At 45.8% G+C, this 15,785-nt stretch overlaps 1 protein-coding gene across 1 annotated transcript in view; it reads left to right on the top strand.

Moving 5' to 3' along the window:
- Window positions 1-13,371, top strand: part of LOC139274165 (zinc finger protein 850-like) — a gene marked incomplete at its 5' end in the record, with an annotated part of 94,420 nt that extends 81,049 nt beyond the window's left edge. The window contains one exon of the mRNA XM_070891204.1: window positions 12,177-13,371. Within this exon, the coding sequence (XP_070747305.1) occupies window positions 12,177-13,039 (863 nt within the window). The remainder of the gene's footprint in view (window positions 1-12,176) is intronic.
- Between the last annotated feature and the right edge of the window lie 2,414 nt (window positions 13,372-15,785).

Here is a 15,785-nt window from a genome sequence, read left to right as displayed (position 1 = left end):
CAGGAGTGCCGATGAAGGTAAAGCGTATGATATAGTGTATATGGATTTTAGCAAAGCTTTTAAAAAGGTCCCACATGGCAGACTGGTCACAACAGTAAAAGCCCATGGAATCCAGGGCAAAGTGGCAAATTGGATCCAAAATTGGCTCAGAGGCAGGGAGCAAAGGGTAATGGTTGATGGATGTTTTTGCGACTGGAAGGATGTTTCTAGTGGGGTTCTGCAGGGCTCAGTACTAGGATCCTTGCTTTTTGTGATCTTCATCAATGATCTAGACTTGAATATAGGGGGTATGATTAAGAAGTTTGCAGATGACACTAAAATCGGCTGTGTGGTTGATAATGAAGAAGAAAGCTGTGGACAGCAAGAAGATATCAATCAACTGGGCAGGTGGGCAGAACAGTGGCAAATGGAATTTAATCCAGAGAAGTGTGAGGTAACGCATTTGGGGAGGGCTAACAAGGAAAGGGAATATACATCAAATGGTAGGATACTGAGAAGTGTCGAGGAACAAAGGGACCTTGGAATTGTACAAAACATTGGTATTAGAGATTCATAAATAAATATTAAATTTTTAGTCATTGACCAAATTAATCTTACCCATGATTATCTGTGGGCATTGGAATGTTAGGCGCTTCTTGAATGTATGCAGAACTCAGTTTTAACTAGGTTCAAATAACAAACTAACACAAGCTGAGAGCCAAGGTCACATTATTATAATAACAAAGTATTAATTGGAGTCAGCTTCATCAAAGCTAACAGTTTGAATACAGGAGCATAAATAAGACAGGTTCTGAGGAGATGAATGAATTTATAAACAAGATAACATGGACAAGCAGGCATTGATGGGGAAATTACTGGAGACAGGAGTGGCCACATGCTAGCTCTGGTTTTGAATGCCAATGGTATTTTGACCACGAGAACCAATTAAACAAGGTGATTTTGTTGAAGACCATATATAGACACTGGCCCAATTAACTTTTGATAAGAAATTGGTTAAAACATCGATACGCAAAGAATGCCTGAGCACAGCTCCATGTTCCCCTCCAAGTCACACACCATCCTGATTTGGAAGCATATCGCCATTCCTTCATTGTTGCTGGGTCAAAATCCTGGAACTCCCTCCCTAACAGCACTGTGGGAGTACAATCACCACACAGACTGCTGCGGTTCAAGAAGGTGGCTCACCACCATCTTCTCAAGGGCAATTAGTGATCGGCAATAAATGCTGACCTTGCCAGCGACGCCCACATCCCGTGAACAAATAAAAAAACAGGAGAAAGCCATGCATCCCCTGAGCCTGACACATAGGAAGAGGAGCACGCCAATCAGCTCCTCGAAGCAGTGTTATGGGAACAGGAGTCAGCCATTCAGCCACTCCCATGTGCCACACAGGAAGAAACCAAGACCATTCAGCCCATCGAGCTTGTAACATGAGATCAGCAGTAGCTCATTCAGCCTATTGACCCTGTTTGATAGGGACAGGATGATGCCTTTAGCCCCTCGAACCAGGTACAAGAAACACAAGAAATAGGAGCAAGAGTAGGCTACTTGGCCCCTCGAGCCTGCTCCACCATTTAATAAGATCATGGCTGATCTGATCATGGACTCAGCTCCACTTCCCTGCCCGCTCCCCATATCCCTTTCTTCCCTTATCGCTATAATATCTGTCAATCTCCACCTTAAATTTATTCAATGGCCCAGCCTCCACAGCTCTCTGGGGCAGAGAATTCCACAGATTTACAACCCTCTGAGAGAAAAAATTTCTCCTCATCTCAGATTTAAATGGGCAGCCCCTTATTCTAAGACTATGTCCCCTAGTTTTAGTTTCCCTTATGTGGGAAGATCCTCTCTGCACCCACCTTGTCGAGCCCCCTCATTATCTTATGTTTCAATAAGATCACTTCTCATTCTTCTGAACTCCAATGTGTATAGTCTCAACCTACTCAACCTATCCTGATAAGTCAAACCTTCATCTCCGGAATCAACCTAGTGAACCTTCTCTGAACAGCTTCCAATGCAAGTATATCCTTCCTTAAATACGGAGGCCAAAACTGTACGCAATACTCCAGGTGTGGCCTCACCAATACCCTGTACAGTTGTAGCAGGACTTCTCTGCTTTTATTCCCTTGCAATAAAGGCCAACATTCCATTTGCCTCCCTGATTACTTGCTGTACCATCAAACTAACGTTTTGTGTTTCATGCACAAGGACCCCCAGGTCTCTCTGTACTGCAGCACTTTGCAATTTTCTCCATTTAAATTATAATTTGCTTTTCTATTATTTCTGCCAAAGTGGATAACCTCACATGTTCTCATGTTATACTCCATCTGCCAAATTTTTGCCCAATCACTTAGCCTGTCTATATCCCTTTACAAATTTTTTGTGTCCTCCTCACAATTTGCTTTCCCACCCATCTTTTTATCATCAGCAAACTTGGCTACATTATACTCGGTCCCTTCATCAAAGTTATTAATATAGATTGTAAATAGTTGAGGACTCAGCACCGATCCCTGCGGCACCCCACTTGTCACTGCTTGCCAACCAGAAAATGACCCATTTATCCCGATTCTGTTTTCTGATAGTTAACCAATCGTCTATCAATGCGAATATATTACCCCCAACCCTGTGAGCTTTTTTCTTGTGCAGTAAACTTTTATGTGGCACCTTATCGAATGCCTTCTGGAAATCCAAATACATCACATCCACTGGTTTCCCCTTATCCACCCTGCTCGTTACATCCTCAAAGAACTCCAGCAAATTTATCAAACATGATTTCCCTTTCATAAAACCATGCTGACTCTGCTTGATTGAATTATACTTTTCCAAATGTCCCGCTACTGCTTCCTTAATAATGGACTCCAGCATTTTCCCAACGACGGATGTTAGGCTAACTGGTCTATAGTTTCCTGCTTTTTTTCTGCCTCCTTTTTTAAATAGAGGCGTTACATTTGCAGTTTTCCAATCTGCTGGGACTGCGGCAGAATCCATGGAATTTTGGTAGATTACAACCAATACATCCACTATCTCTGCAGCCACTTCTCTAAAGACCCTAGCATGTAAGGCATCAGGTCCAAGGGACTTGTTAGCCTTTAGTCACTGATTATATCTCTGTCTTTCTCCCTTTCTCATTGACTCACTCTCTCTCTCATTGTCTCCGTCTCTCATTGACTGCCTGTCTCTCTCACATTGTCTCTGTCTCTCTCTCTCTGTCTCTTTGTCTCGCTCTCTCTGTCTCACTCTCTCTCTCACTCTCTCTCTCTCTCTTTCTCTGTCTTGCTCTCTCTGTCTCGCTCTCTCTCTCTGTCTGTCTCCCTCTCTCTCTCTCTGTCTGTCTCGCTCTCTCTCTCTGTCTGTCTGTCTGTCTCTCTCTCTCTCTCTGTCTCGCTCTCTCTGTCTCGTTTCCTCTCTGTCTCGCTCTCTCTATGTCTCGCTCTCTCCCATCCTTGCTCCAACACTCATCCTTTATCCTGTCTGCGATGCAGCTGAAGAAGATGTTTCAGGGACAATGTTCGAACAAGGAGTTTGATTTGAAACCGGAGGATGTTGACTGCTCGGATGTGGGCTCTCCGCCAGAATGAAAGTGACCGAGCGTGTCAGCCAGTGCCCGTGATCCCGTCTCCATGTGTGTGACAGTCTCGCACAATTCTGGCTCTGCCTGACCGTCGCCTTGTTTAACCCAAGAAAACGCTCAGCAAAGGGTTAATCTCCAACTAGACGTGTGCTATTCTTGTATCGCGATTGATTCCTCTTCACACTGCAAGGGCGTGGGAGCTTTGAGCATTTGTTGTGGGAAATACCATCACATTTTTAAGTAGTGACCACTGGATTGCTGAACTGAGACTGACCATCTAGCTCTGGCCTGTTTCAACATGAGGTGACCTCCTGCTCAATGAGGGAATATCAGGAAAGACCTACCATTGTGCAGAGGCTTCTGAGCTTCAGGGAGCTATCAGCGCTGATAATGGGTGCAAGGGCAACAGATAGTCCTGGCAAAAGGAGAACCTCTGGGTAGATATCATCATTTTAATTAGGGTTTCTCTAGAGTGGGAAGAATTAGTTGGATAAGACGATGATGTAAAGGAGTTATACCGAGCTCATGAGCCCAGTGTAAATAAGTAAGGGCACCAGCTTTATTAACCAAAGTTGGTAAGGGGCGGGTCCAGTGAGATTCTCCTGATATGGAGTTTTATTCCGGAGGAAGTGGAAAGCCAAAGGTGGAGACCTGCAGAGGTGAGCACAACATGGTCAGGACAGTTGTAGCTTCCAGTGATGGACATTTGGACAAGGAAACCTGCAGCTTAGAAAGTGGCAGATGAGAACGAGGATTTGGATTACAAGGGTTTGTAGGGTCTGAATACTGAGCCCAGAACTGTAATGCCTTTGAGCTCCTGACCATTGGGTGTGTTTGTAAGCCCCATTTTTTGAGTGTATTTTGAAGAGCTACTGCATGATCTGTACGCTCAATAAATCATCAAATGCTTAACCTGAACGTTTCAAGAAGCTTATTGATCTTGGAGGAATGGCTAGATCACCTGATCAGGAAAAGTCGATGTTTTTCCGGTAAGGAATGCTCGCTGTCAAATGATTGGATCCTTGGGAGTATGTCAGTATTAAAAGGTGGTCCCCGAAAGTGTGTCAATATTTACAGGGGATCCCCGAGAGTGCGTCAGACTGATAAATCCCCAGGGCCTGATAGTCTGCATCCCAGAGTATTTAAAGAAGTGGCCCTAGAAATAGTGGATGCATTGGTGGTCATTTTCAACATTCTATAGACTCTGGAGCAGTTCCAATGGATTGGAGGGTAGCTAATGTAACCCCACTTTTTAAAAAAGGAGGGAGAGAAAACAGGGAACTTTAGACCAGTTAGCATGACATCGGTGGCGGGGAAAATTGTTGGAATCAATCATTAAAGATGTAATAGCAGCGCATTTGGAAAGTAGTGACAGGATCGGTCCAAGTCAGCATGGATTTATGAAAGGGAATATATCTAATGAACTGGCCTCAACAACATTCCGTGGTAGAGAATTCCACAGGTTCACAATTCTCTGAGTGAAGAAGTTTCTCCTCACCTTGGTCCGAAATGGCTTATCCCTTATCCTTAGACTGTGACCTCTGGTTCTGGACTTCCCCAACATTGGGAATATTCTTCCTGCAACTAACATGTCCAATCCCATCAGAATGTTATAAGTTTCTATGAGATCCCCTCTCATTCTTCTAAATTCCAGTGAATATAAGCCTAGTCAATCCAGACTTTCTTCTATGTCAGTCCTGCCATCCCGGGAATCAGTCTGGTGAACCTTCGCTGCACTCCCTCAATAGCAAGAATGTCCTTCCTCAGATTAGGAGACCAAAACTGCACACAATACTCAAGGTGTGGTCTCACCAAGGCCCTGTACAACTGCAGTAAGACCTCCTAGCTCCTATACTCAAATCCCCTCGCTATGAAGGTCAGTATGCCATTTTCCTTCTTTACTGCCTGCTGCACCTGCATGCCTACCTTCAATGATTGATGTACCATGACACCCAGATCTCATTGCACCTCCCCTTTTACTAATCTGTCACCATTACGATAATAATCTGCCTTCCTGTTTTTGCAACCAAAGTGGATAACCTCACAATCTACGTTATACTGCATCTGCCATGCATTTGCCCATTCACCTAACCTGTCCAAGTCCCCCTGCAGCCTCATAGCATCCTCCTCGAAGCCCGCAGTGCCACCCAGCTTAGTGACATCTGCAAACCTGGAGATATTACATTCAATTCCTTTGTCTAAATCTTTAATGTATATTGTAAATAGCTGGGGTCCCAGCACTGAACCCTGTGGCACCCCACTAGTCACTGTCTGCCATTCTGAAAAGGACCCATTTATTCCTACTCTTTGCTTCCTGTCTGCCAACCAGTTCTCTATCCACATCAATACATTACCCCCAATACCATGTGCCTTAATTTTGCATACTAATCTGTTGTGTGGGAACTTGTCAAAAGCCTTTTGAAAGTCCAAATACACTACATCCACTGGTTCTCCCTTGTCCACTTTACTAGTTACATCCTCAAAAAATTCTAGAAGATTTGTCAAGCATGATTTCCTTTTCATAAATCCATGCTGACTTGGACCAATACAGGGGATCCCCAAGGAATGTATCAGTGTCTACAAGGGGTGTCCCAGGGAGTTTGTCTGTATTTACAGGGGATCCCCGGGAGTGTGTCGGTTTTTAGTGGGAGTTCCCGGCAGTGTGTCAGTGTTTACAGCGAGAACCCAGGAGTGGGTCAGTAATAACAGGGGATCCAAGTGAGTGAGCCCATATTTACAAGGACCGCCAATCGTGTGTCTGTATTTACAGGGGTTCCCTGGGAGTGTGTCAGTGTTTACAAGGGGTCCCCGGGGAGTGTGTCAGTTTTTACAGGAGGTCCCCACAAGTGTGTCTGTATAAACAGGGGGTCCATGGGAGTGTCTGTGTTTACACGGGGTCCCAAGGGGTATGTCGGTATTTTCAGTGGGTCCCTGGGAATGTGCCAGTTTTTGCAGGGTGTCCCCGGGGAGTGTGTAAGTATCACAGGGAGTCCCTGGGAGTGTGTCAGTATTTCCAGGGAGTTCCTGTGGAGTGTGTTGGTCTTTACAGGGAGTCCCTGGGGAGTGTGTCGGTATTTACTTACTTGGTGACTGAGGTGAACTCACCCCAGATGTTGGGGGAACCCTCTACTGGCTGTGAGCCTGGGCTGGGCACAAGGAAACGGGAGTGACATCGAGCCTGATATCTGTAAAAGATCAGATAGAGACTGGTGTCACAGAGGAGTCAGCAATAAATGTCTTCCTTCAACTAACTCCCGGTGTTCTCCAATAATGCTCCAAGATCTCCTTATCGAGACAATGACTCCCACACTGAGATATAAGGTTTTGCTGATGAGCTATTCTGCTGTGAGGGGCTTCACAACCAACCCTAAACACTGTCTCTCCCGCGTGCAGGCTCTATGCAAATGGTCCATTCACGCTTACCCCCTCAAGGGTCATAGAATCATAGAAATTTACAACATAGAAGGAATTCATTTTGCTACATCGTGTCCACGCAGGCCGACAAAGAGCTATTCAGCTAAATGTCATTTTTCAACTCTTGGTCCGTAGCCCTGTAGGTTACGGGACTTCAAGTGCACATCCAAGCATTTTTTAAATGTGGTGAGGGTTTCTGCCTCTACCACCCTTTCAGGCAGTGAGTTCCAGACCCCCTCCACCTGCTGGTTGAAGAAATTTCCCTGCAAATCCCCTCTAACCCTCATACCAATTACTGTAAATCTATGCCGAATGGTTGTTGACCCCTCTGCTAAGGGAAATAGCTCCATCCTATTCACTCTATCGAGGCCCCTCTTAATTTTATACACCGCAGAAAAGTCTCCTCTCAGCCTCCTTTGTTACAAAGGAAGCAAACCCAGCCTATCCAATCATTCCTCATAGCTAAAATTCTCCAGTCCAGGCAACGTCCGCTTAAATCTCCTCTGTACCCTCTCCAGTGCAATCACATCTTTCCTGTAATGTGGTGACCAGAACTGATCGCAGTATTCTAGCTGTGGCTTAACTAGTGTTTTACACAGTTCAAGCATAACCTCCCTGCTCTTGAATTATTCGACCGTTGGATAGCGAGAAGGAGCTGCGATCCTGGCTGATTTTCAAACCCCTGCCCCCCAGCGCAGGGATATCAAGCTCCAATCATGTCCCTATTCCTGCATACTAGCCAAGATCAGGTTAATTCAGCACTGGGTCGGGGATGGAGGCTGGGCCTTCCCTGCGAGCGCTGTGTGGACAGGTTCCAGGCGTACCCTCTCCTTCCCCTCCGCCAGTACGTGCGTTGCTGTCTTGCTGGGCTGAGGGGGCGGGGTCAGGGTGACCCAAGCGGGCAAACCTTTGTTTGGTCAGGGGTGATGACCTTTCTGCCAGGCGGAGGCAGGAGTGGGACGGGACCTCCGATCCCTCCTATAGCCCGCGGCCTCGATCTGTTCCGCTTTTTATTGTTCTGATTGCAAGCATAGAAAGATCCCGCAATCAGAGCACGCCCTCAGCTCCATTTACCCGCCCTCTCACAACATGGCACAGCACAGAAACAGGCCATTCGGCCCAACCGGTCTCTGCTAATTGCGGCCTTCGCCCCTTAACTCAGCACAGACCAGAAGTGAAACTGTGAGGCCTCCCCAGGTCGGTCAGCACCATGCTATACTGGGCTCGAAATGGGGGCGGGGTTGGGACTGAAGGGGATGGTATTAACAAGGAGTTGCATCCCTGTCACCCCTCCCCCTCTATCCCCCTCCCCCTGTAGCTCCTCCCCGTAACCCCTCCTCCTGTAGCCCCTCCCCCTATAGCCCGGCCCTGAAACCCCTTCCCCTGTAACCCCTCCCCTCTATCCCCCTCCCCCTGTAACCACTCCTCCTGTAACCCCTCCCTTCTATCCCACTCCCCCTGTAACCTCTCCTCCTGTAGCCCCTCCCCCTGTGGCCCCGCCCACCAGCGGAACCCACAGTTGCGCCTCTCTCCCGCGACGACGTTGTCCCCCGGCCCAGCCTCGCTGTCGCCCCTGGTAAACCCCACCTCCGGCGTCTGTGCTCGGCGGCTGGCGAACCTGACGCGTCGCCCCTGGCAACTGTGGAGAGACCTTTAAAAACCGCGATTAATTCATGAAAAGTTTGCAGCAGTCAATTTATTTTCATGATACCATTCTCCGTTTTAGCATTTTATTATAAAATCAACAAATGCCAGGTTGCTTTTCTATTTTAAACATCGCCGCTTTTCTGTTACGTCAGGAGGTCGTCTCACTGGGGGAAGCCCAGTGCGCAGGCGTGGGCTGTATGTGGAGCATGCGCAGTGTGACTTTGATCAGCGGGGACGCGGGCTGTGAGCGGGCGAAGGTCTGACATGTAGTTTGGAGTCGAATTTGAATCAGCGGGATAAGGGGAGCAACGTGCTCGACAGGTGGGCTTTATAAACACCTGCTGCAGGTCGCCAACCCGGACTAAGAAACAACAGGTCTCGAATTTGCAGCTCTGGGGCGTTTTCGCGGTAACAGGCCCAAACTGACGGTCGCCATCTTTGTAAAGGACAGCTGCAGGTTTCTGCGCCGCCATCGTGATTCACCGAGCAGTAGAGCGCATGCGTGGCCATCTTTGTGAAAGAACAATGTGTCGGCGGGGTTTCAGGATCCCAGCCAGAGTCAGCACCTTCAGGGAAGGGGAACCAGTGAGTGTAGAACTGAACCCAGCCAGAGTCAGCACCTTCAGGGGAGGGGAGGGGGTCCAGTGAGTGTAGAACTGAACACAGCCAGAATTGGTGGTGAAAACTGGTAGTGGAGGAGAAACACTCCAGAATATAAGAAATAGGAGCAGGTGTAGACCATTTGGCCCCTCGAGCCTGCTCTGCCGTTCAATAAGATCATGGCTGATCTGATGATGGACTCAACTCCACTTCCCTGCCTGCTCTCCATAACCCTTTACTCCCTTATCGCTCAAAAATATGTCTATCTCCACCTTAAATATATTCAATGACCCAGCCTCCACAGCTCTCTGGGGCACAGAATTCCACAGATTTACAACCCTCTGAGAGAATAAACGCCACCTCATCTCAGTTTTAAATAGGCGGCCCCTTATTCTGAGACTATGTCCCCTAGTTTTAGTTTCCCCTGTGAGTGGAAACATCCTCTCTGCATCCGCCTTGTCAAGCCCCCTCATTATCTTATATGTTTCAATAAGATCACCCCTCATTCTTCTAAACTCCAATGTGTATAGGCTCAACCTATGTTCATAATTCAAATGCCTCATCTCTGGAATTAATGTAGTGAACCTTCTATGAACAGCCTCCAAGCAGTACTCCAGGTGTGGCCTCACCAATACTCTGTACACTTGGTGCAGGACTTCTTTGCTTTCATACTCTATCCCACTTGCAATAAACATCAACATTCCATTTGCCTTCCTGGTTACTTGCTGTACCTTCATACTATCTTTTTATGTTTTATGCACAAGGAACTCCAGGTTTCTCTGTACTGCAGCATTTTGCAATTTTTCTCCATTTAAATTATAATTTGCTTTTCTATTATTTCTGCCAAAGTGGATAACCTCACATTTTCCCACATTATACTCCATCTGCCAAATTTTTGCCCACTCACTTAGCCTGTCTATATCCCTTTGCAGATTTTTGTGTCCGCTTCACAATTTGCTGATCCACCCATCTTTGTATCATCAGCAACTTGGCTATATTACACTCGGTCCCTTCATCCAAGTCATTAATATAGATTGTAAATAGTTGGGGCCTAGCACTGATCCCTGCGGCACCCCACTAGTTACTGTTTGCCAATCGGAAAATGACCCATTTATCCTGACTCCGTTTTCTGTCAGTTAGCCAATCCTCTATCCATGCTAAGATATTGCCCCCAACCCCATGAGCTTTTATCTTGTGCAGTAACCTTTTATATGGCACCTTATCGAATGCCTTCTAGAAATCCAAATACACCACATCCACTGGTTCCCCCTTATCCACCCTGCTCGTTATATCCTCAAAGAACTCCAGCAAATTTGTCAAACATGATTTCCCTTTCATAAAACCATGTTGACTCTGCTTGATTGAATCTTGCTTTTCCAAATGTCCTGCTACTGCTTCCTTAACGATGGACTCCAGCATTTTCCCAATGACAGATCTTAGGCTAACTGGTCTATAGTTTCTTGCTTTTGTCTGCCTCCTTTTTTAAATAGGGGTGTTACATTTGTGGTTTTCCAATCTGCTGGGACCGCGGCAGAATCCAGGGAATTTTGGTAGATTACAACCAATGCATCCACTATCTCTGGAGCCACTTCTCTTAAGACCCCAGGATGTAAGGCGTCAGGTCCAAGGGACTTGTCCACCTTTCGTCCCATTATTTTACTTAATACTACTTCATTAGTAATGGTGATTGTATTAAGTTCCTCCCTACCTATAGTCCTTTGATTATCCACTATTGGGATGTATTTAGTGTCTTCTAGCGTGAAGACTGATACAAAATATTTGTTCAACGTCGCTGCCATTTCCCTGTTCTCCATTGTAATACCATCCCTTATTTGTTTAGTTAGCCATGGATGGTTATCCCTTTTCTTGCAGTCTTTCCTTCTCATTGGGATATATTTTAGTTGCGAGTTATGAAATATCTCCTTAAATGTCTGCCATAGCTCATCAATCGTCCCATTCTTTAGTCTATTTTCCTAGTCCACTTTAGCCAACTCTGCTCTCATACCTTTGTAGTCCCCTTTATTTAAGCTTCGGACCCTGGTTTGAGAACCAACTTTCTCACCCTCCAACTGAATTTGAAATTCAACATATTATGGTCACTCATTCCTCGAGAATCTTTTACTACAAGGTCATTTATTAATCCTGCCTCATTACACAGTACTAGTTCTAAGATAGCTCACTCCCTGGTTGGTTCCGCAATGTACTGTTCAAGGAAACTATCCTGGATTCACTCTTCCTCAAGGCTTCCCTGACCAATTTGCTTCGTCCAATCAATATGAAGGTTAAAATCACCCATAATTATTGCCATTCCTTTATTACAAGCTTCCATTATTTCTTGATTTATACTCCGTCCAACAGTGCAGCTACTGTTAGGGGGCCTATGCACTAAGCACACCGGCAACTTTTTCCCCTTATTATTCCTTATCTCCACCCAAACTGTTTCAACATCTTGATCCTCTGAGCCAATATCGTTTCTCAGTAACGCACTGATCCCATCCTTTATTAACAGTGCTAGCCCACCTCCTTTTCCTTCCGAAATGTGTGATGGGTTTGGATTTCAGCACAGCAGGAGGATCAATGTGTGGGACAGGGATTTACAGCTTTGGAAGAACAAGAGAGGAAAGAAAGTTCCATGGAAACTAGATTTGTCTATTTTGAATTTCTGTCTTGTACTGACAGTGATGAGTTTTGTTATCTCCTTTTACAGGAGGGGAGATTTTCAGACCATACATCGTGTCAAGATCTGACGGAGTCAATCGTTTCATCAGGACCTGAATATCATCGGGCTTTGAAAGTGGAAGGAGAAATGCTTGTCTGTTCTGTCTGTGGGAATAGATTTCAAATATCTGTGTGACTGGAAAAGTATCGAGACTAACACACTCGAGTGAATGTTCCAGTGCACTGTCTGTGGAAAGAGCTTTAGCCAGTTACACAGCCTGAAAAAACATCGCACCATTCAAACCACGGAGAAACTGTAAATGTGTTGTGTGTGTGGGCGAGGCTTCAACTGATTGTCCAACCATGGAGAGTCACAAGGATACTCGCACCATGGAGAAACCGTGGAAATGTGGTGATTGTGAGAAGGTATTCAGATCACCGTCTGAGCTGGAAATTCATCGACGCAATTACACAGGGGAGAGGCCGTTCACCTGCCTTGTGTGTGGGAAAGGATTCACTCGGTCATCCCAACTTGTAACTCACCAGCGAGTTCACACTGGGGAGAGGCCATTCACCTGCTCTGAGTGTGGGAAGGGTTTCACTGATTCATCCAATCTTGTAACTCACCAGCGAGTTCACACTAGGGAGAGGCCATTCACCTGCTCTGAATGTGGGAAGGGATTCATTACATCATCGCACCTTGTAACTCATCAGCGAGTTCACACTGGGGAGAGGCCGTTCACCTGCTCTGAGTGTGGGAAGGGATTCACTCAGTCATGCGACCTGCTGAAACACCAGCGAGTTCACACTGGGGAGAGACCATTCACCTGCTCTGAGTGTGGAAAGGGATTCATTTGTTCATCCCAGCTTGTAGCTCACCAGCGAGTTCACACTGGGGAGAGGCCATTCACCTGCTCTGAGTGTGGGAAGGGATTCACTCAGTCATCCAACCTGATGAGACACCAGCAATTTCACACTGGGGAGAGGCCGTTCACCTGCTCTGAGTGTGGGAAGCGATTCACTCAGTCATCCACCCTGCTGACACATCAGCGAGTTCACACTGGAGAGAGGCCGTTCACCTGCTCTGAGTGTGGGAAGCGATTCGCTCGGTCATACAACCTGCTGACACACCAGCGAGTTCACAAGTGACTGCAGGGGTTGGAATCTGCTGTTATTGCTGCTGTTAATCACATCTCGACTGAACCATGTCCATTCTGACATTTGGGGTTTGTTTCTGCTGATAACCCTATAACTGGGCTGGACTTTAATATTCTGGATATATTGCTGATGGTGTTCTCGGGTTTGCAGTGTCCATTTTAAGAAACGCTGTGTGTTATCTTTCCCCTTAATTCAGCGACTCTCAACAGAAATTTAGTGTGCAATAAAATTATGAACTTTTACTTTAATCCTCAATTGATCTTTGGTTCAAAATCTACAATAGTGTGTGAAAGTTTCCACTGAATAAAATCTCCAATTACAAAGAGCTTGTTAACAATTCTTACTGACTTGCACATTACACACAGTGGCCCCTCCATTATCCACCAGAAAGAAGGGCAATGGGAATTGGTGGGGAATCAGTGTCCCCAAATATTGCCCTTCCCGTCTGGTGTAGCAATCCCCTCGGCACAGGAATGTAGACAAGTCCAGACCAAACCAGTGTGCAGTACTCCAGGTGTGGTCTTACCAACGCCCTGTACAGTTTTGTAGCAGGACTTCCCTACTTTTACACTCCATCCCCCTTGCAATAAAGGCCAGCATTCCATTTGCCTTCCTGATTACTTCCTGCTAACCTTTTGAGTTTCATGTACAAGAACCCCCACATCCCTCTGTACTACAGCATTTTGTAATTGTTCCATTTAAATAATTTGCTTTTTTAGTTTTCCTACCAAAGGAGGTAACCTGACATTTTACCAAATTATAGTCCATCTGCCAGATTTTTGCCCACTCACTGAGCCTATCTATATCCCTTTGTAGATTCTTTGCGTCCTCCTCACAACTTGCTTTCCCACCTATCTTTGTATCACCAGCAAATTTGGCTGCATTACACTCGGTTCCTTCATCCAAGTCATTAATATAAATTGTAAATAGTTGAGGCCCCAGCACTGATCCCTGCGGCACCCCACTAGTTACAGTTTGCCAATCTGAGAATGACCCATTTATCCCAACTTTTTGTTAGTTAGCCAATCCTCTATTTACGCTAATATGTTACCCCCAGCCCCGTGAGCTTTTAACTTGTGCAGTAACCTTTTGTGTGGCACCTTATCGAATGCTTTCTGGAAATGCAAATATACGACATCAACTGGTTCCCCTTTATCTACTCTGCTTGTTACATCCCCAAACAACTCCAGCAAATTTGTCAAAACTGATTTCCCTTTCATAAAACCATGCTGACTGCGTGACTGCTTTATGATTTTCTAAATGTCCTGCTACTACTTCCTTAATGATGGACTCCAGTATTTTCCCAATGACAGATGGTAGGCTAACTGGTCTATAGTTTCCTGCCTTCTGACTCCCTCCTTTCTTGAATAAGGGTGTTATATTTGCACTTTTCCAGTCCGCTGGGACCTCTCCAGAATTCAGGGAATTTTGGTAGATTACAACCAATGCAGCCACTATCTGCAGCCACTTCGTTTAAAATCCTAGGATGCATGTCATCAGGTCCAGGGGACTTATCCACCTTTAGTCCCATTAGTTTGCTTAGTACCTTATCTCTAGTGATAGTGTCTGTTTTAAGTTATTCCTCCCCGCTCTCCCGCCCCCTGCCCCCCCCACTGCAATAGTGCCTTGATTATCAACTGTTGGGATTTTTTTGGTGTCCTCTACCGTAAAGACTGATACAAAATATTTGTTTAAAATCTGCCATTTCCAAGTTCCCAATTATTAATTCTCCAGTCTCGTCCTCTAAGGGACCAACATTTACTTTCGCTACTCGTTTCCTTTTTATATACCTGTAGAAGCTCTTACTCTCTGTTTTTATATTTCTTGCTAGTTTGCTCTCATATGCTACCTTCTCTGTCTTTATCATATTTTTAGTCGTCCTTTGCTGGTTTATAAAAATGTCCCAATCCTCTGGCCTTCCACTGTCCTTCGCAACATTATATGCCTTTTTTTTCCAATTTGATACCATCCTTTACTTCCTTAGTTAGCCAGGGATGGTTCATCCTTCTCTTAGCATCTTTATTTCTCACTTGAATAAATCTTTGCTGAGAAGTTATGAAATATCTCCTTAAATGTTTGCCACTGCGTTTCTACAGTCTTACCCTTTAACATATTTTCCCAGTCCACTTGGTGTCAGTGACGAGGGTTGGTTTATATCACATGGGAGGATATTGGTGTCAAGACTGTGGGGTTGGTTCATCCTTCTTTGACCTGACCAAGGCCTTTGACATGGTCAACTGTGAGGGATTATCGAGTGTACTCTACAAATTTGGCTGTCTCAAAAATTTGTCACCATCCTCCGCTTGCTTTATGATAACATGCAAGCCATGATCCTGACCAATGGATCCACCACGGACACAGTTCATGTCCGAACCGGGGTGAAGCAAGGCTGTGTCATTGCACCGACGCTCTTGTCGATCTTCCTTGCTGCAAAGCCACTTCTCACCATCAGTAAGCTTCCTGCTGAAGTGGAGATCATCTATAGAACAAACGGGAAACTGTTCAACTTCCATCACCTTCAGACCAGATCCAAGGTCGTGCCATCCTCTGTCCTCGAATTACAATATGCAGATGACGCTTGTATCTGCATTCACTTGGAGGACAGGCTCCAAACCATCATCAACACTTTCACCGTAGCGACTGAGAGCATAGGCCTTACACTAAACATCCGTAAAACAAAGGTGCTCTATCAACCTGCTCCCGCCACACAGCACTATCACCCCCATCCCCCTCCTCC

This window comes from Pristiophorus japonicus, chromosome 9 (genome assembly GCF_044704955.1).
Source record: "Pristiophorus japonicus isolate sPriJap1 chromosome 9, sPriJap1.hap1, whole genome shotgun sequence".
Classification (NCBI taxonomy): Eukaryota; Metazoa; Chordata; class Chondrichthyes; family Pristiophoridae; genus Pristiophorus; species Pristiophorus japonicus.
The sequence above is the reverse complement of the archived record's forward strand: the minus strand, read 5'-3'. Positions and strand labels throughout refer to the sequence as shown.